Genomic DNA, 22,207 nt, shown 5'->3' on the forward strand with positions numbered 1-22,207 from the left:
CTGACTGGGCAAGAGGAGTTGCATCAGCCTCCTGGCACGCCAGTTTTGTGGAAGGTAAACTTCCCACTCTGTAAGCCATGACGAATTCAGCAGTTAAGCCAAGTTAGATCACAGTAGGTCATGATTTGGAGCTCCCCTCACAGACTGAAGAACACAAGCAAAAGTATAACTCTTACTACAAAAAGAACGTAACTGACAGCATTTCTAGTATTTTGATTATGTTTGTAACTCTGTTGTTATGAAGGCAGGTATTTATTACTCCCAAGTATGTATGAAAGCTGTGAATGTTTTTTAACCTGGGGACTGTGTTTCAGGTACAAAGAAATACATGCTCGAGGTGAAAGAGCTGGCGGTGTCTGCAAACACCAGCGCTATGGTGGGTTTAAGTCACTTTGGGGATTTCAGTCAAAAGCTGCTGAATACTTCTTCTACATTGTCCCGAGTTAATGACACATTGAGGAAAACTAGTGAGCTTATAACTGATTCATCAAAAGCTGGTAAGTTTGCTGCTTCGTTGCTCTTTAAAAATGTCACTGCTTGCAGAAGCAGTACTAATACTGAATTTTAATAGGCATTAAGTATGAGTCTGCTGGACTGAAAGTTTCTTCCTAATTCTATAAAATGTACTAACTTTTTAGAAGACCTCTAGAGGAGTCGCATGGGACACCCTTAAATATGCATGTTCCTTACTGATGTTTAAAATGGCTGAAAACAAAATGATCAGAAACAAGCCACCTTGGCTAAGTATTTTAGCAATGAGCAGTACATTTCTCTTTCAACCTGCCTCAACATTTAATTTATGTTTTGGCAGCAATCACAGCTGAAAAGCAAGTTAAAGAAGTCGAAGCACAAGCAAGTCTTTTATTGGATAGGCTGAAACCTTTGAAAATGCTGGAGGAGAACCTGAACAGAAACCTGTCTGAAATTAAGGAGCTCATCAGCCAGGCCCGCAAGCAGGCAGCATCTGTAAGTTCCATCATCCCAGACTTAACTGGCTTCACTTTCAGATTTAACAGGGAAGATCTTTGTAATACAGAGCCCAAAATTCACTGTCAAAGTTCCTGGTTGTTCAGGGGGTCTCACTGAAGTCCAAGAGCACTTACTGATGCTCAAAGCACACTGGGAGGATTGTTGGTATGTTTTATTTACAGTTCTGGTTTCAGGTTTTTTACTGCATTTGTGAGTTTGTCAGAACAGCAAGGCAATAATTTATTTACTATTTCCTTTTGTTTCCTAGCAAAGTAATGAAACACAGTATGTCAGAAAGCAAGCACAGAAATATTTTCATGAGAAAGAGACAAGTGTGAGGATGGTGCTGCCATTCTTTTTAGAGCAAGATGTTAATTTCTACGTTGATGTGGGGTGCCTCTGTATAACATCAAGTATCATTACAAGTTTTTAAACAAGAGTGTTGATTCTATCAAATTTGCCATCTATGCGATGCCATATGTCCTGCTATGTCCAATATGTCCTTCTTTGTAAGAAGCTGCTGTGCATTCGTAATACTTTAAGACAATAATAAACTTGTTTTTTAATCTCTGCTACCCCCTTAAAGACCACAAAGTGAATCAGCGGTACTATGGACCTCATTAAACTGTGAGGGGAATGTGAAAAGGACTTTGCACTCAGTAATATTTGGTATGCCTTTGGCTTTAGTATAGGTATGTTATAATATTTAGAGAGGTTTTGTTTTAAAAGTAAAAGGCTTTCAGTCCTTTCTGCAAATCTCCTTAATTGTATGGTTATTGCTTCTTTGTCACAGTCTACTGAAGCTTAAAGAATCCATTGCAGAAAAGAGGGAGTAGTATTTTCTGAAGTGTCTTAAACCACAGAGGTTCCTGGCAGGGTGAAAGAAGTATTAGCAAAATCCCCTTTTCCAATTTTGAGTTTGTTGTTTTGTGAGCTTTTACGAGAGGAGAGAGACATTATATATCTGTGTCCATATGTGTATGCACACGTGTACTTCATGTATTTAAGTGTTAAAGGCATATTCAGTGAACTTGATGAAGTTAAGGCTTTTTTGTTGTTAAAATGGGTGTTCTGTCATTACGCTACTAAGCTCCTTGGAGTTTGGCTGCATTTAGCTTAAATTAATGTCCTATCAGTGTACTAGGCAGTGTCCAAAGGAGGAGTTGGTGATAGGACAACAGAAATATGAATTTCTTTACTTAATCTTAAAAAAGTTTAACTTGTGATATATTCACATGTATTTTCTGAATAATCATGTAACCTGTGTTGTAAAACTTTGAAATAACCAGAATTATTGCAGATTGCCTTTTTTAAAAAAAAGTTTTGAATTTTTTTATCTTTATTTTCTGATATTCTTACAGTGGCTTTTACTGATATATGTGCTTCTGACCCAAGATTTATTGTCATATTCTGAGGTGTTTAAATAGTTTAATTTACTTTAATAAATAAATTAAATATCCTAATAGAATGAGTGAATTATGACAGATTTAATTGTTTTCTATTTGTGAATCTCTTTGTCAAGTGATACCTGGGAGATTGCTAAGATCTAACCCAGGTAGCAATACTTAGATTGCATGAGTGTCTCTGGAAATGGCTTGTATTTGTTGGTCAGAAGCTAAGTACATATTCCAGAAGTATGTGCTGTATGCATTGAGACTTGTTTAGATTCCATTTCCTCCTTTTCCCCCCATAGATTAAAGTTGCAGTATCAGCAGATAGAGATTGCATTCGTGCCTACCAACCCCAAATTTCATCTACAAATTACAACACTTTAACACTCAATGTGAAAACGGCTGAACCAGATAACCTCCTTTTCTACCTGGGTAGCAATGGAAGGGTAAGTTTCTGGCGTGAATTTATTGAAGGTGATGGTAGCTGAATGTTTTAAGTGACCATATATATGTTTTTTTCTACTTATCTTCAAACTAAGTATCCAAGTGAGGACCCTTGCAGACAAATTTGTTCATTAGGGGTGGAAATATTTTTATGCCTTATATGATTCCAGACATCCTCAAAGGTAGAGAATGAAAGTACTTGATTCCTTAGCACTGCCTCTTCACCATGTCATGAAACTCCCTCCCTCTTTTCCCATGTAATGCGTTCATATACCATACTGGAGTATATTAAGTGATTTGCCTGGTATCACAGAGACAGTACTCGAACTTGGCCCTTATGAGCATTGTGCATCCACCCACTTGGAAAGGACCACGATGACTCACTATCACACTGCCCTTCTCTTCTTCCCTTCTGTAATCCTAATGTAATCTAAATGCGCTAGGAGCTATTGGCTCCTTTTTTCACAGCCTGGTAGGTCACTTCACGTACATTCAGAATTGCATATTTCTATGGTTGAACTCAATATAAAGGTCTTTTCCAACCGAAACCATTCTATGATTCTATATGTGTACATCACATATTTTTTATATATCTATAAAGAAAACATTCACCTGCTTGTATATAAGCTGAGTTTTTTTGTTTCATTAAAAGTAAAACTGACTAAAACCTTACTGGGCCTGATTCGTTAAGAGTCAGCTGCCATGATATGAGATGTAGAGACATGAATCTGGAGAGACTTTCTCAGTGTTACGTGTTAAAATACACAAACCAGAAACTACACGATGCCGTGTAGTAGAATAAGCCCTGCTGTTTTTCAGTCAGACTTCCTTGCGGTGGAGATGCGACGTGGTAAGGTAGCTCTTCTTTGGGATTTGGGCTCCGGATCAACCAGAGTGGAATACCCTGATCTTCAGGTTGACAACAACAAATGGCACAGAATACATGCAACCAGGTAATTAAAATGAGAATGGCATAAATGTTGGACAGGAAAATTGATTCTTATTTTTTTAATGAGATGGCTGTATTGTAGAAATATCCAACTACTTAATTAGTGAACATGGCATAAACAACACAAATCACCTCCTGAGTTTTCCAGTGACAAGATTTTTCTTGTCCTTAAAAAGAGAAGCTAATAGCAAGCGTTGTTTAAGCCTGGTGATTTGTAAAACTATTTATTAGTATTTGTACTTGGCAGGTTTGGAAAAACAGGTACGCTCAACATAGAGGAAATGAACGCCAATCAGAAGCCTTCATCTAAATCTGCAACCTCTCCAGGGACAGCCAGCATACTGGATGTTAACAAATCAACCTTAATGTTTCTCGGAGGACTTGGAGGGCAAATCAAGGTTAAATTCTGAGATCAGCATTCTGTAAAACATTTTTATCATGTTTGAGATACACTTTTGACTTTAGATAATTGCAAGAATTGGTTACTTCGTCAAAAAGTGCCAGGTACTCTGAACATAAAGCAAAGATGCTATAAGGATGCTCTAGTATTCTGAAGTTAATTTTCCTTGGAAATTTTTGCATAAAGAGTTAACCAGGACAGGATGTGTGTGCATGCATGATGCATAGGCATTACACAATAAGTTTGTTTGTTGTGTCCTTTTTCCATGGCTTCTTTTAGTTTGCCATTGTTATTCATGCCGTGAGGCATGTAAATAGGTCAAGGACATAGTTGTATTACCTTTTCACTTGATGCAAAACTGATCTATTATGATTTAAATGATAATTGTTAATAGTTATGCTGAAACGTGTTGTTCTTTTGTTATGATTTATATTCAACAAAGTTAAAAGTTCAAGGAAAACAACCAAGCAGAAATTGACTGCATAATTTTCAGATTACTTAACACTAATTGCATTCATGAAGCATTTCTTGTCTTACAGAAATCACCTGCTGTTAAGGTGACCCATTTTAAAGGGTGTATGGGAGAGGCATCCCTTAATGGCAAATCTATCGGACTTTGGAACTACATGGAAAGAGAGGGCAAGTGCAATGGCTGTTTTGGAAGGTATTTCATCTCACTCTATTTTTTGTAACAAATTTGGAGTAATTTACATCTGGAATATATATTTTCTTTCTAGCTAAAAAATAATGAACTCAGACAAGTTGCGGTGTTTCCTTGATCATTAACTTCTGAACAGTTCTGAACATACTGATCTGAATATGCCAGTGGTGTAAAATAATGTCATTATATGGAATTTTATCACTTATTAATCACCTTTTTAGGGGAGTTCTATTGCTGTGGTCTCTTTTGTGCATTGAAAGTAGGAACTGCCAGCGAATCAAACTATTCTGGAATGTTTGTCTTCCAGTAACGTCCAGCAAGACAAATTTATTCTTTCCTAGGATAAGAAATAGTGTAAAGCACTCTTATAAAAAAAAATCCATAGCAAAACTGTAGCCACTGAGCTTGCTACCATTCTTGTAATCCTTATGAAAGGGGATTGCAGACTGTACTATCTTTATGTTTAAGGAATTAAAAAGAAATATGCTTGACCATATTCCCTTTTGCAGAAAATTTCATGTAGAAACAGCAGAGGGTGCTGCTTGATTGTATGAGATACTTTTTACGAGTATTATGTTGCAGGGAAAGGGGCTAATAGAACATTTATTGTAAGTGCAATTATGCAAAGCATTTTGATAAATGGATGACATGTTTTAAGTGAGAGGGTGTATGTTGTAATGATTATTTTTTCCCTTTAGTAATCATTGTGGTTTTTTCATACATCAGGCAAGAACATTTTTTATCTTGTACACATCCTTCCCCATGGCTAAATCATGTATTGTAAGATTCTGTAATGAAAGTGGCCTTTGGCTGGAAACCCTCAGACATTTGTTACATCAAGATTCAAATCTCTTTCCACACTTTCTAATCATAATGCCTGGGGGCTGCACCAAATGATCTAATTTTTCTTATTTTTATATAAAAATGACTGAATAACACAGATCTTCAGTTAACGTTTTTAACTCTGTTTTCTGCCTCTGTAGCCCACAGGATGAGGACACTTCATTCCATTTTGATGGCAGTGGATACTCAGTTGTGGAGAAGGCACTCCGCTCAACAGTGACTCAGATAATAATATTTTTCAGTACCTTTTCACCTAATGGGCTGCTTCTGTATCTTGCTTCAGATGGCACTGTAAGAAAATGTATCAGATTCTTAGGCTGTCAAAAACTATGTCTAGATCATTTGAGGGTTTCTTGCTTTCTTTGTTTATTTTCAACTTACTTGTATTAAGTTATTATCTTTGTATAGATCATCAGCTGTGAATGACATCATAAACCAAAGGAGTAAAGACAGAAACCCTAAAAATAACTTTTTAAAGCATATATTCATATATACTAAGGGCAAAATTAAGCTCTTAAAAGAATTCTTCATAATTTGTTTTAATTCTAGACTAAAATTAATTATTATTTAACTAAAGGTCTGAAAAAGAAACAGTAAGGACAACAAACTAGTGTTGTTCAGTTGGAGGAACCTTTGTTCCTTCTTTCGGAGTTGAGCTTGCAGAAGGACAATATAATATTGAATAGGCATATTGAATTAAATCTGTAAGATGGGAATTCAGTAAACTGAAATAAATAAAACTTCCACCAACAGCAATATAACCTAGACCATCTCCAGACCTTCATTGTCGTGTCATGCTGTTTTCTGCATACTTAACTGGTGGTTTTCTTTTCCTGAAGGAGGGCAAAGCTTTGTTTCAGAGTCACTGCATTATTCATTTGCTTTATTAGGTACTCACTGCCTAAATACATGGCACAATGATATCTGACTTATGTTTTACAGTGCAGAGGGGACACTTTTAATACAATTCAGAATGGCTTTTTTTTACTGTATGAAGAAGCTCTTTGCTTTTTGCAGAAAGAACATTGTAGTGTTGGATCATTATGCTAACAGTCAAATCAAATTACTTTCACCTTCATCCAGAAAAACCCAAATGTGACATTTGTTATTTAAACCTTCCTCTGCTGAATAATCAAGACTGATGATGCTTTTAAGTAAGAATAACAACAAAACAAAACAAAAAGACATCCTTGTGAGGTACATGTAACTTAATTTTCCAAAACACAGCAGAGATTAGTATCTTGGGCCTAACAAATAGTCTAAGTACAAGAGTTACCAAGCCTTTTTCACACAGTAGCCCAAACCTGCCAGGGATGCATCCTTTTGGAAGATTTTATTCCCAAGAATTTAATCTGCTGTTTGTTTGTTCTTCTCCCAGAGAGATTACTTGTCCCTTGAGCTTGTTGATGGCAAAGTGAGACTGACTGTTGATCTAGGCTCAGGACCTCTTGCTCTTACAACAGAAAATCGTTACAACAATGGAACATGGTATAAAATTTCATTCAGTCGGAACAAGAAACAAGGTAGGCTATGGGCTATAAAAAACAGGTGTCTGCATGTTTACAAATACAAGTATCTAAGACAGCCCTACACAGAGCATAACTGCAGCCAAATTTGGTCACTTCCAATGCAGTTAGTTTAGCAGCCACACCTACGTTACTTTGCTTTTAGGACAGCAGTGTAAATCTTGAGCTTGGTTTGGCACATTTTATAAAGAACAGGTAGCGCAGAAACTGCCAGGCAAAAACGTATCAATAATCTTTAAAGACTGAAAAATCTTTGTCCAAGTCTGTATATCAAGGATCACGTTTTCTGTTCTGCATTTTAATATCATGTAGTACAGCAATATTTTGGGACCTATGTTTGGGAAGTAATGCATTGCAAATAGTATATGTTATAGCTATAACATATTCTCCTATATATATTTTCCTGTAGACTTGCCCAGATTTGGTTTTGACAGAGAAGAATGAATGAGATTAACAGAATTGCTGGAAGTACAATAAATTACTCATTCTAAAAATAAGAAGATTGTCCATACATGTCTGAGTCAATGAATACATTTTCCTTTATTAGAGACAAGATTGCCAAAATGGAAAAGTGTGTATTTGTGTCCTTCTCCAGAACTATATTCGCTTTTCTTTGCAGGAATTTTGGCAGTCATGGATGCATATAACCTTAATTATAAAGAAACCAAGCAAGGAGAATCTCCTGGAGTTGCCTCAGACCTGACCCGCTCTGATAAGGACCCAATCTTCATTGGTGGGCTGCCAAGATCGAGGTCTGTGAGGTAAGGTGTCCTCTTGCTTTGCCCTCTTTGCTAAAGACGCTTGTAATTAGAGGGAAAAACGTTAACAAATTCTGCTATATCCACTGAAATAAGTGCAAATCAGTGAAGTCTTTTTTTATGGCCACATATACTACAGAATTATCTGTCCTTTGCCTTCAAACTCTGATATGGTGCTTTTCACTGGTAGGTCCGACCCTGCAGTTCAGATTAGAGACAAGCTTCTGTTTATCCCCTCCATGGGTGATTTCCACCAGAGCAGCTGGCACAGCAGCCGCCTGCTCTTTGTGTCAGACTGCGGCAAGCAGGCAAGCACTGCTGCCTGCAATGGTGCTCCTTTGATCTCTACCTGTGGGAGCCTTGTGTTTTCCAGCTGGCGTTTATGGGCAAAACTGTGCTTCAGGATAAAAACTCTACTTCAGAAAGGAATTCTTGTAATTCAGTTTTGAAACTTGGAACAGATCATAACAATTGTGAACAGATCAACAAAAAACATTACAAATGTATATTTTATTGCATGTCTCTAGTTTGCACTTTTTGTATTGCACATCCCTGCAGAACTTGTAAAGTCACATTTCTTCCAGTGGCTTCACTTCGAAAGGATAAACATGGCAAAAGAAAATCTAATTAAACTGTCTGCATGCTCTTGACAATGAGGTAAATTCCAAGACAATATTGGTCTCTGTGCAGTTATTGCAGAGGTGCAGACTTGTTAATCTTAGCTGGCATAGCAGCCTGTAAGGGATTGTGGCAGAACAGCCTGAGATTTCTCTGATTTAAACCTGGAACCAAATTAGGCATCCTCCAGACTTAAGAAACAAAAAACAATTGCTAGGTACAAGCTAGCTAGGTACGAGCTGCAGCTACCCTCTTACACAAAAGCCGTTACGTTTCAGCTGAAGTTTCACCTTAAAGTTTCTGAAAATGACCTAGCCTGGCAGCACAGCACTACACGCTTGTATGTTTCCATTTGGGGACGATGTTATCTGACTCTTTTTAAGATCAGAATTAGTATCTGCTAAGTGTAAAACCCAAATTGCCCCTATTTTCATTACGCTAGGCTGATTGCATTCTTTAAAACAGATCTCTCTTGTTGAAGAGAACTTAATCCTTTCTCCCAGGAGATTCCAAATACTACTCCATGGAAATAAACCCTTGTTTTGTGTTTCAGGAAAGGTCTGAATAGTAGAATGTATGTGGGATGCATCAAGAATCTGGAAATATCCCGTTCAACTTTTGACTTGCTTAGAAATTCATATGGAGTAAGAAAAGGCTGTGTATTGGAGGTAGGAGACTTTTGTGTCCTGATTTTTATTGTTACTGAACAGTGAGTAGTCATTTTTGTGAAAGAATATAGTGAGTTAAAAAGAGTTTATATTGAAAAATTCTAAGATAATCTAATCTATACTTGAATTTTTTTTTCCTTACTGGGCACAATATAGGAACAAAGTCAGTAATTATTTCTCTTCCTCATAAAACAGCCTATTCGTAGTGTGAACATCTTGAATAATGGATATATTGAGTTGGTACCTAAGTCCTTAAGCCCAGAATCAGAACTGATGGCAACTTTTGCTACGAAGAACAGTAGTGGCATCATCCTTGCTGGACTCAGCAGGGGACTGGAAAAGCGACGACGTAGGCAAGCTCATTTGGCAAGTACTGAAAACAAAGATTTTTTGTTTTGTTTTGTTTGTGCCATTTTTATTTTGTCAAGTCAGGTTTCTGTGACTGTAAACATGAGAAACTAATGAGGAAAAAAAATATTCTGCCCAAATACAGAAGCTAGATAGGGAACAGAGGATAATGATTGCAGCAGAGGAGAGGTGAAGAATTGGTTAGCAGAGACCTATTACAGTTACTAGGACACAGAATGCTTTTGCAACAAGAAGGAAAACTGCACATGAAATGCACACAGAGTTTTACTTTCCACTTCTCTTAGAAGTAGCTATTGAAGGATTTGAGATGAACAGCTATCTCATATTTGGTGGACTGCTTTGTAGCTCCTGAGATACGAGTACAAAGTCTTAGTAGGAATATCTGTTCCTTCTTATTTCCTTCCTATAAGTGGAGGAGTTGGGGCGGTGATGGTATAAAAAAAGATAAACTGACCTGAAGTTTTATAGTGACCAGAGAAATTTCCAACTTTCATGTTTTTTACCAATACATGCCTACGAATCTTTGAGTTTCATTTAGAAGTTTGCTTGCAGTTTGTTGCAGGTAAATTTTTCCAAAGTTTGTCTATTTAAACACTGAATGAGTGACAGAAAATTGAGTTATATTTAAAATTTAATCTTCTGATTAAATCCACAGCCCTTTTTTTCCATCATGCTGATTGATGGTCATCTTGCAGTGCATGTTAATGCTGGAGATAGAGCAAGTACTACAAAAGTAATTCTTAAGTCGACTAATGCAACATACAGCGATGGGCAAGAACACTCTGTCATCCTAATCCGGAATAAGAGGTACATGTGACTGTAACAGTACTACCCATTTAATTATTGTACACTGGTGTCAGTTCACTGCGCTCTCTGAGGAACTGCCTTTGCTAGCTCATTAGGTGGAATAAGCAGAGCTGTGTTTTTCTGCTGTTAATGGAAGTGTTCTGATTTACATGGTAATTGTCTACAGCATATAGCCACTGATGAAGCTGTAGTTAAAAGCTCTCAAAATCTCCAGACAGCCTCAGCAACTTGTGTAAAGTATAGTAAATAATAGTATTAGAAAAAATTACAGCTATCAAGGAAATTTGGAAAGATACCCGTCAAAATAATGTATAAAGATGTTTGACAAAACTCTACATATTAAAAATTATCTAAAGAAGGTCTTACAGTTTTAAGACATTGAAAGGATTTTCAAAGTGATGGAATCTTTATTTCTTAGAAGAGGACATTTTTGAGGCTGAAAGGGTTGCTTTTCATTTGAAAACAGATACCTGAGGCCCTTGTTGAATGTTTTCCCTACTCTATCTTTTTCAGGATCATAACTGTACAGGTGGATGAAAGTAACCCTGCAGAACTGAGGCTTGGTTCATCAGCAGAAATGAGCACCATCAATATTTCCAACTTCTATGCTGGTGGCATTCCAGCAGGAGAGGGCATCTTAGGCCTAAAAATGGCTGGCTCATTTCATGGTTGTATCAGCAATCTTATTTTTAATAAGGAGTAAGTCAGAGGGGTAAATCTCTGTTTTGGAATACTGTGTATAGTAATTATTAATTGTAGATTGTTTTTAGCGTAAAAGAAGCATGATAACTGATGATCTGAGTATGATAACAGGCAAAAAGTGCATATTGCCAGCTGCATTTTCAAATAGCATTAAAACCGTATTTAATGTGTATTGTGACACTGCACAAAATGCAATTTTCTGTACTGTGGTTTCATCTCTGTTCACAAACAATGGTTTTCCAAGAATATTGTCTATTAATATTGTTCTATGGACAGATTATTTACTATTTCACAATCATTTTGTCCCTGCATGCCACTTCTTTCCCTTTCTCCTGTTACTAGTGAAAAACCTTGTAAAATACTCTACTTGTTCTTAGGAAATGTATGGATTTGAGATTTCACCTCTTAAAATGTAGGTTTTTTAAAACACAGGCTTTTGTATTTCACCACTTCCATGAAGTATGAACATGTGGATATGAACAGCTGCTTTTTGTCAGAGAAACCTAAACCATCCATGCAGCCAGAAGACATTGAGTTTCAACCTGAACTTAAGGCTTTACCAGTTCCCTTGAGACCTCTTACAGATACCAAAAAAGTATGTATTACAGCAGAGCTCTGTTGCCTCTTCTAGGAAAGTGTTAAACAGCAAGATGCATTTTAACTTTATGGAGCATTTTCAAAGTATGGACTATGTAAATTTGCTTCTTCTAGGGTATGGCATGGTTCAATGTGGATTTGAAATTATTATTTCTTTTTTTTTAAAGAAAAACTGTAATGTAAACCTTTGTAGCAATCTGTTGGCCGTTTGGAAGGGAAATGTAGTTAGGTTTATCATAGTTCAGGCAGCAACACTAAAAAAGAAAGAGTGGAGTGATAATCCCCCAGCAGAAGGACTTGACAGTAACTATTGTCTTCAATGTGTTCCTGCCAGAGTGGCTATGTGCTGAGATTTGCATTAGCTGCACAGTTCAGCAGTCACATTTTCCTGGTCACACACACCTAGTCTCTGCTCTGTGTCGAAGAGGACGCACAAACCATTCCAGAGACACCCAGTGAATGCAGCTTGCATGGCACCTGGCTCCTCTCACAGAGTCCCTGTTCTCAAGAGAGAAGGCAGCATTACTTCTCTCCTCCTGCAGCTGCACATCTTTATAATGAAGTGTTTCCAGAGCACCCAGAAATCATTTTTCTGTGGCAACAGAAAGCTGAATTTTATACTTTTCATACAACTGTGGCTATAAAAAGAAATAAGCAGTCCTAAAGTATAGCTTTGGCTCATACTCTGTTACTCAGCAATCTGTCCCCTAAATCATAACAAAAATGTGCGTCCTCACCAAATGGAAAAATATTTCTACAAGTCTGTAAGATTTAGACACTGAAACTGTACTCTGTCTTCCAGCATTTGTTATCAAAAGGGCTATCAATTAAGACAAATGAAGAATGAGTACTTCTCAAACTACAAACATTTCTCAGTAGAAAAGACCAGTAACAAGTTCTTTTTAAGCCTGAAGAGAGATCTGAATGGCTGGGAGTTGAGCTAATTGGTTTTGCTTTGTGGTTATCATGTGGCTCAGTTTTGCTCCTTACAAAGTTCTGCATAGGCATATTGCCATTCAGCACTTGCTAGTCAGCATCTGATACTATTCTTATTAATAAAGTCCTTTCATTAACAGGTAGTTTGTGCAAAAGATGAGCTACCTGACTATGTTCAAGGTGCCCATCAGTTTGGACTTGCCAAAGGCAGCCACTTGACACTGCTCTTCAATCAGTCTGCTGTCAGGAAAAAGTGAGTATATCCTGAATCACACATGCACATAGTGTGTTATCTTGCATTGAGCTACAAGAAGTGCAGTGATGGTTTTCATGAATGATCACTGCATTACCAGCTTTAAACATGGCCCCTGCTTCAGGTTTCTATGGGTTCCTCATGGAAGAAGGTGCCATGACCACCACAATGTAATTAATGCATCTTTCAACTCAGGAAGCCCCTATGGGCATTAAGAAAAGAGCCTTTTTGGCTTCTAGCCCTTCTGTTATAACTATTGAATGCAAGGACATCGCAGGAGGTTGATGCCCCCTTTCTCGGGGCAATAGGCAAGCCTGCAGTTGCAGGCAGCTGAGCCTGTCCCTCTTAAAGCCCAGCTCACTCTCTGACAAGCGCATTTTCTGTCTCTGATGGGTACAGCACTGATTTCTATTATGACATACATTATAGGTCATGCTTTCTGAAGAATGTATGCAAATTCTACTTTTCTGGCTTTTGTAATAATAAATTTCCTTTCATAATAATAAATTGGTTGAGGCTGTTCTCTGCCTCCAGAAAAACTTCTTATCAAAGCAGAAGAAATATCATTCAGTAACACTGAATTTTTATTGTCTAGGCTTTCTGTCCAGCTGAATCTCAGAACCTTTGCCTCCAGTGGCCTGATTTACTACATGGCTCACCAGAACCAGGTTGATTATGCAGCCCTACAGCTTCACGGGGGACAGCTCTATTTCTCATTTGATCTAGGCAAAGGAAAAGCAGTAGCTTTTCACCCTGCTGTTATCAGTGATGGAAAATGGCATACGGTAGGTAGCCACCAATCTTGTACTCCATTTATCTTCCCTGGAGTTGCTGGGATGGTTTTCCCTGCCCTTCCTGTACACTTTCTGTGTTGCAAAGGCAAAAAGGTTTTAACATAGTCATGAAACCATTCAGATAACTTGTGTTTGAATATAATTAATTCCTTTGAAAATTCTCATTAAGTATACATCGTTTCCAGCATCCAACTACTGTCAAGTATCTTCACATTATTTACAGAATCACAGAATCACAGAATCGCTTGGTTGGAAAAGACCTCTGAGATCATCATGTCCAACCGTTCCTGTCTACCCACTAAACCATATCCTTAAGTACCTCATCTACCCGCTTTTTAAATACATCCAGGGATGGTGACTCCACCACCTCCCTGGGCAGCCTGTTCCAGCTTCTGACAACCCTCTCAGTAAAGAACTTCCTCCTTATCTCTAACCTGAACCTCCCTTGGCACAGCTTGGTGCTGTTTCCCCTTGTTCTATCCTCCATCACCTGGGGATTTAGAAATAGAATAGTTCACCAACTCTGTATCACAGAACAGTTGAGGTTGGAAGGGACCTCTGAAGATCATCCAGTCCAACCCCCCTGCCAGAGCAGGATCACCTAGACTAGGTCACACAGGAATGTGTCCAGGCGGGATTTGAATGTCTCCAGAGAAGGAGACTCCACAGCCTGTCTGGACAGCCTGTGCCAGTGCTCTGTAATAATAGTCATCTTCGCCAGAGAAGAACCCAACAGAGAGGTCTAGAAGCTCTTTGACCTTTTTCCACAGAGAGCTTTCCATGCACTACATCACCAGAGACCTTCAACAGATTGTGTAACAGGGTGCATGGAAGAGATTTGTGGGTGCATGGGTTCTCCTTTGTCCCACTTACTGCTTAATGCTTTAGTATGTCATAACAGCTAGTGCTAACAGAGAAGCACTCCCTTTCCTTTCCTTGGTTGATGCAACATTAGAAAGGTGGACATTTGGAATGATCAGAGGCTGGAGGGGGAGGACTTTGTATAAGGAGAGTCTGAGGAGAAATTACAGCTATAGATTTCAAGTGTCACGTAGCATTCAGGACCTGTTGTACAAAAGCTGTGTGTCAGCCTTTTGGCACAGTTCCTCTGAGCAGCCCACCTGCTGTTGGCTCTGGCTTTCTTCGTGAGAAATGACTGTGATGTCTGCATGAGTTTTAAAAGCAACTCTGACCACATTACTTTTTCTTAAATGCAGGTGAGGATGATAATATCCTGCTAAGCTTCTGTTCCCTTGTCCATATGTGAAGCCTTAATTTAAGGAAGTGGCTTCTGTGGGATGAAGTGATTGATGACATAAAGCTGCCACCTCTCCTAGATGCCTTGGGAATCGGTGGAGTGTTATTTTTGCTTTTGATATGTGAACAGTAGAAGACAAAACAGCAAAAGCTAATGTAAAGAAAGCAAATGTGAACTTCTGTCAGAGAGAGATATCACAGTTAAGCTCTGCTGCTTATTGTGAAAGGAAGAAGACACCAAGATTTACAACTGCATGTTTAAAATTAAATGGAGTCATGCAAAACTCATACTCACACTATCTACTTTTTAAGAGATTAACAGATTCTGTATGAGAGCTGACCTACCTTTACTACCCAGGACATGTAAACATGATCTTGAACCTTTTCTCAGAGGTTAAGGCTGAGTCACACCAGTTCACAGCTGGGAGTGATTACTGCAGTAGCTCTACAATCAGTTTAAGCCAATATGCATTGCTGCCAAAAGAAGCACTTTCTGTTCTCTGCCATCTGCTCATATCACCCTGCTGTACCACTTTATCCTCTTACCAACCCAAATGGCCATGAAAGCTTGTGTTGAACCTAGTCAGGATTCTGAGTAGGGCTAAAAGTAATCAGAGAAGAGTAAATGGCTGCCTGACTTCAAATAAAGTCCTTCATCTGTGCGTGAGTAATTGTTTTAGTGCAAGGAAAGCATAGGGGCATGAATGAACAAGATGGACAGACCTGGAAAGCTTGTTGGTGATAGCAAATTCAGCACTGCCCTTCATGAAATTACAGTGTAGGAGTGTGCAGTTCAGAGAGTAAGATGGCTCAGCTGGTGGGCAGCACAGTAATTGCAGAAGACTAGCACAGCACTCCCCTCTTCAAACTCAGTGATGTACTCGTATCCTAAGGCAATAAACTAGTGATTTTAAATAATGATCGTTAAGACGCTGAAAAACTCACACAGGACAGCATGCAATCATTGTGAGCCCTTGGGGAGGCAAGGATGCAGTTTAGCTGCTCAGTTGCATCCTGAAATGCCCTCAGCCTCACAATGAATTTCAAGAGGGTGCCTCAGTGCAGTACCAAAGTGATCTAACCTCTCAAAATTGTCTTACTTCTATGTCAAATTATGACTGATTCAGCTTACTGATTTGCGTTTGCATGCTCTTATTTTTTCCAGATAAAGACAGAATATGTTAAAAGGAAAGGCATAATCATTGTGGACGGACAGGAATTGGTAGCAGTCAATGCTCTGGGAGATGGCAGCACTTTGGATGTGGAGGGGAAGCTTTACATGGGAGGGCTCCCCTTAGACTACGTGCCAAAGAATCTTGGGAACGTAAGAAAGCTTGGGGTGGTGGGGCATCTCTGACATTTTGCAATACTAGAATGAGTATATTGTGTCAAACCCATCTAATTCAGCATCCTGTCTCTGACAGGGGCAAAAAAGAAGTACTTAGGGAAGGAAAGAGCAAAGAAAGTAATGACGCTTTACCAGATAAATCTTTCCAGCTTTCTATGACTTAGCAACTCTAGCTAGAGCTTGCATCCTTGTGTTTTAATAATAGCTGGCAATAGATTTTTCTTCCTATCAATCTCTCTGTTAAAAATGGATAAAGAATATAAATTCCAGTTTTTCATAGTATAAGATAAAAATATGACCTAGAATCTCAGCCATTTTGGTACCTAGGTCCTATTGTATTCAAATAGAAATTAGGTGCCTTAAATACCTCTGAAAGACTGGGTTTAGCTGCCTGAGATTAAAACATACTTTTTGCACATGCTTTTAGAGGGTGGGTTTTTGTCACCTTCCTCCTTGTGCAGCCCATTATCTCAGGGAGGATTCTGGTGATGACAAAAATGTTTCTCAGTTCCTGGGCATACTTCCTTCCCTCATGTTTTTTAAATTGGATAATGGGGCTAACAAATACTTAAAATCTGCAATTGCTGAAAATAGAGTTAGTAAGAAATTCTAATGAATCTTTTTGCTGGATAAAACTCTGGTGACCTATACTTGCAAAATGTCATACAAAATCTTGATTTACTTGTTAATTTGCTGAAGCATGTTTGGAATGTCTTTAACTATGGGGTGTATCCTCACTCACATTCTAGCAAATTGAATTCTTTCAGTATTTTATAAAGAGTGTATACTGTGTTCCTAAACAATATTTATTTTGACTCTCAGACATTATGTATATTTGTAACCTTATTTAAATATATGTAATAAATAGAAATGTAATTATGTAAGTATTTTAGATCCTGCTGTGTTTTGTTCAGAGAATTTTTTGCTCATAGTAACATCAGGTGAATCACTAAAAGAGTACTGCAGCAGTTTGTATTACACATTAACTCTTATATTTCAATATACTTAGGTGACTCACAGTATTCCTGCCTGCATTGGTAACATGACGATCAACAGCAAGCAACTGGATGAGAGCCCTGTCTCCATCTTTGCTGTGAATAAATGCTATGTCACAGTGCAGGAAGGTACTTTCTTTGATGGAAGTGGCTTTGCTGCTTTTGGTAAGTGTCATTAGATGAAAACAGTACCTTACTGAATTAATGTTAATGAAAACTTACTCTTTTTAGGTCTCACTGAAACTGTGTGTAGTTAATTGACTTCTCACAAAAAGAGTGCATGCACTGCATATGTATTTCTGAGTCCCTTTACTCCACACATCCGAACCATGGCTGTTTATGCAAAGGGCTATCTTCCACAAATAAAAGAGCTAATCATTCTAGCACTGGTAAAGAAATTAACTACCTCTTTCTTCAGCTAAGAATATCCATGTTCATGATGTTAAGTTAAGGTCTGTTAAAGGGTATAGAGACAGAAGACATAAAGTGTCTGTGAAGTAACGTGAAGAATTACATTAATATGTGCTTTTTACTGTTTCTTACAAATGAGATAAAATGTATTAAATCTAAATTAATGAAAGAAAATTTATTTGGGAATTTTACTTTTCTAGTAGAAAATGTGAGTTATGACTTTGGAAAACTTACTTTTTAGAGGTTATACAAGGTCCTATCCTGGCAGAGTAAATAACAAGCTTTTTAGGCCTTTTAATGACAATATATGTATTCTACTTTATATTGTGGATTACAAGTTTTCTATTAGAGGCTTATCACTTCTTTTCAGTCAGAGAAGGTTACAAAGTCCGATCTGATGTGAACATCACACTGGAGTTTCGGACAACAGCGGTGCATGGTGTTCTCCTTGGTGTCAGTAGTGCTAAGGTTGATGCCATTGGATTGGAGATTGTAAATGGCAAGGTAGGTTGTCCTGTGCTGGCACACTCTTTTCACAAGGCTTGCTTAAAACTGGGAGGCTAGAACTGTTGGATAGCACTAAGCAGTCACCAGTGAAATGGGATGGACGCAAAATGTCTGAACTGAATACCCACAGAACTAATATGAGACAGACTTTCAGTCTCAAGGTTTCTCACCATCATCATCATATGGTAAGTCTTATGAGGAGCAGCTGAGGAAACTGGGGCTGTTTAGCCTGGAGAAGAGGAGGCTGAGGGGAGACCTTATTGGTTTCTACAACTACCTGAAGGGAGGTTGTAGTGGGGTGGGTGTCAGTCTCTTCTCCCAGGTAACAAGCGATAGGACAAGAGGAAACAGCCTCAAATTGTGCAAAGAGAGATTTAGATTGAATATTAGGAAATATTTTTTCACTGAAAGGTTTTCAAGAACAGGAACAGGCTGTGCAGGGAAGTTGTGGAGTCACCATCCCTGTAGATGTGGCACTTAGGGACATGGTTTAGTGGTGAACTTGGCAGTGGTAGGTTGACAGTTGGACTCAATGATCTTAAAGGTCTCTTTCAACCCAAGTGATTCCATGACTCTATAAAATGTGAGATTAGCAGAAGTCACTGGAAGTTTTTTGCCTTTTTAATTAGTGTAGTTTATGTTAGTCTGCAGCCACTGTGACCTCCTGTGCTACATACCTTGTTAGAGCAAATATATACCTTTCTTGTAGCGTAATACTTTTTCTGCCGTAGAGCTACACTTGTCCTTGATAAACTTACTATTACGCATGTATAAAGCACCCTGTTTTGTAATCTCTTCTTTAATATTCATGAGCAATGAACTCACTCTCTACTTCTACAGGCCATTATGCTCCATAAACCTTTTAACAATCAATACATAGTTCTCCATTCATCTCCTGCATAAAAAATGCATACTTGATTGCTCTTAAGTATATCCTTTTCTCAGAAATAGCTCATTTTTAATTCAGAACTTCCTAGTCAGAGATAGTGTTAAATATCACTGTTTCTGTGGGACATACTTTCTCAGTTAATGTTTACATATTAATCCTCACCACGGAGTTGAGGAAATGTCTACTGCTTTGAAAAATAAATACATGGAAAAAATCAATACAGGTATTGGCAATGACAAGTGCTTTCAGTCCATTCTGTTTCTCTTCGGTTAGATATACTGGATCTACTTTCAGATCTGAAGTCTCTGCTTCTGTGAGATGACTTGACTTGATTTGTATTTGTAAGAAATGTAAGAAACATTGTAATTCCAAATGAAGCATAGCAAGCTAACCCAATGGACTATTGCATGGATAGATTTTAAAAATACTTCAATAAGGACACACTTTATCCATCAAAGTAAATGTTAGCTGTGCATAATTACCAAATATTTAGTAAAGTGGAAATCTCTGCACCAGCATGGTTGTGCTTTTATCTAGGCAAATAAGTTCATGTATTCTTACTTTACGTCTTTATTGGCATCTGACTGTTTATACAGGTTTTATTCCATGTCAACAACGGAGCTGGCAGAATAACAGCTACATACGAACCAAGAGGCACAAATAGTTTGTGTGATGGAAAATGGCACAAACTTCAAGCAAACAAAAGCAAACACCACATTTCGCTGATAATTGATGGGAATTTGGTTCAAACTGATAATCCTTACATCCATTCAACATCTGCAGATACGAACAATCCCATTTATGTTGGAGGCTATCCTGGTAGGTACAATAATACTTTTTCTTCTCTTCTCTCCCTCCTGTTCTCACTTTCTCTCATAAGAATGACTCCTAACACGTGCACTCTCTCTCTTCCCATCTCTCTCCACCTGATTCATGTAGTTCATGATTGAGTTATAAATCATAGTTACCATTTTCCACATTGTTGCTGCATATTATCATAGCATATTATTTGTGGAGGACAGCATTTAGCTGTTGAGTGTGTTGGCAAGATCAACTGAACTCTTATCACTTTCCTACACAAACCTGCTCCTTAGTTTCTGAGAAGGATTTGCTCCGCACAGTTTGTCTTTCACAGTCTCTTAGACTTCACAACATCTCTGCCTGTGTATGTTGAGGTGTGGTTCCCTTGCAATCAAATTCATATTAAGACTTTCCTTCACATTTATCTATTAAGGTTTCTATAGTGCCGTTTGTTTTATTTTTGCCAATGTTTTGTGTCAGGGGCTGGGCAGGCAGAAGTCAAGCTGCTGCATATATTTCCCTTCTGTGTAAATTCCCTTCTGAAGTAACTGTCTGTCAATCATGCTACGATGGTAATATAAAATGTTATTAACACAAAAAAAACCCCGTAATTGAATTACTTTTCAATTAAGCTGTGCAACTCATTAGTTGATAATTTGAGCCAAGGCTATGCATTCATTAAGAGGATTGAATTTCAAACATCATGAGTTTGGTCTTTTTGTAGGCGTACTTTTTAATGAACACATCAGCACTGAGAGTGAGTAGGTGTCGTATGGTTTTGAGTGTCTTATGCTTTTAAACATGGCATAAAACGCCCGTATCCATTTATCTCTGAAACAGCTGTTACAGTTTATCAGTGCAGATATTTCCGTTTGTGTGAAAACAGAGTGATGAGGTCCGAAGGGTAAAACCCAGCTTTTAAATATTTGGAAAGCTTTAAGGATAATAGCTTGAAATGTTACAGAGCCTTCTGTTGGACAAGGTGTTGGTGCTTTATGAAAAATGAATTAATGCCAATTAAACAGATCTTGATTAATATTTGGTCTTCCTCAAATACCAAAGTAGTCTTATCAGCATCTTGCGAACCTATATTTTTTTTAGAGTACTGTGATGCTAATTGTTCTTTTGATGCTCCATCTGTAAAGATTAGAGTTCACAGAGAAGAGAGAAATGCTTCAGTTTAGTTGAGTACTGCAGTAGTGGAGTGAATTGTTTCACAGGTTGTATGGAAAAAGAGTTGAACTCTCTACAAACCTCATGTTTTGGTTTGCCAATGGAATTCATGACTGTGCAGCTCCACTGTTGCTTCGTATTCCACCAGTTTCAATGTTAACTTGGAGACACCTGCATAGAGTGGCTTTCTCCTCTCTTTTCTCTCTCTTATCTCCCATTATCCACTGGGACAAATTATTTCTACAAACTCTGCACAAGTTATCCCAGTACATGGCCTATGTTTGAAGGCAGCAGTGACTGTTCATAGCGGGATGTCCCAGATCATCCAAACATGAATGGAACTTGGTGCTCCTCAAATGTTGGTTTTAGTTCTCATTTGGGAGGGAGGGGAAGCAGTTGTATAATAACATGGATCTTTGTATTGTTTCAGTCCACCGGAAATAGATTCTACATATTTCATGTTTGTTTTTCAGCTGATGTGAAACAAAACTGCCTCACAAGCAAGAGCTCGTTCCATGGCTGCTTAAGGAATCTCATGTTGACCAAGGGCCAACAGGCAGAATTGTTTGACTTCAGCAGAGCTTTTGACCTGCGTGGAGTCTTTCCTCATTCCTGCCCTGGGGCTGAGCACTGAACTGCAGCAAAGCTTGTCTGAACTGAGAGAGGGTTTTTTGTTGTTGTTGATCTGTTATTTTTCATTCTCATTTCATAATGAAGAGAGGAATTGGTGAGAGCGTGCATCTCTCTGATTTTCTGGTTGTTTTCCAACTCAGGTCATTTATTTGTTTTAGTCAGAAGCTGTATGTCCACATTTTAACTAAAAGGTTTTACACAACAAATACCTCTACTACAACGTTAATGGCATTAATTGGGTATTTTTCTTTTGGGAATTTTTATTAATCAATGTTTACAGTATGTTTTCTTTTGATTACTTGACAGTATTTCATTTTATTGTGTGTTGGTCATTTTATAAAAAAATAATAATTTGGACCACATAATAAAACTATAATAAACTGTGCATTATTTCATGCAGTTCAGTTGTGCCTACATTTCATTTAGAAGAAGTGCCAGAAGGCTAAGAAGTGAAAAGTACGGGTGGATAGAGTCCAGCAGAGGGAGCAGGAGACCGAAGGCATAATTT

The 22,207-nt window shown here is 38.1% G+C and overlaps 1 protein-coding gene across 1 annotated transcript; it reads left to right on the forward strand.

Annotated features, from left to right (window-relative positions):
* The first annotated feature begins 321 nt into the window (after positions 1–321).
* LOC104539487 (laminin subunit alpha-1-like) lies at positions 322–22,035 on the forward strand. The gene is made up of 21 exons (XM_010183021.1): positions 322–497; positions 812–966; positions 2,663–2,806; positions 3,624–3,757; positions 4,001–4,151; positions 4,693–4,817; positions 5,798–5,948; positions 7,036–7,180; positions 7,803–7,944; positions 9,113–9,227; positions 9,423–9,593; positions 10,252–10,403; positions 10,917–11,102; positions 11,538–11,704; positions 12,783–12,891; positions 13,487–13,676; positions 16,108–16,266; positions 17,300–17,450; positions 18,067–18,200; positions 19,689–19,911; positions 21,540–22,035. The coding sequence occupies exons 1-21, from the start codon at positions 329–331 to the stop codon at positions 21,698–21,700; spliced, it is 3,234 nt and encodes a 1,077-aa protein (XP_010181323.1). The 5' UTR covers positions 322–328; the 3' UTR covers positions 21,701–22,035.
* The last annotated feature ends 172 nt before the right edge of the window (positions 22,036–22,207 follow it).

Source organism: Mesitornis unicolor, unplaced genomic scaffold (assembly GCF_000695765.1).
Source record: "Mesitornis unicolor isolate BGI_N332 unplaced genomic scaffold, ASM69576v1 scaffold40524, whole genome shotgun sequence".
NCBI lineage: Eukaryota > Metazoa > Chordata > Aves > Mesitornithiformes > Mesitornithidae > Mesitornis > Mesitornis unicolor.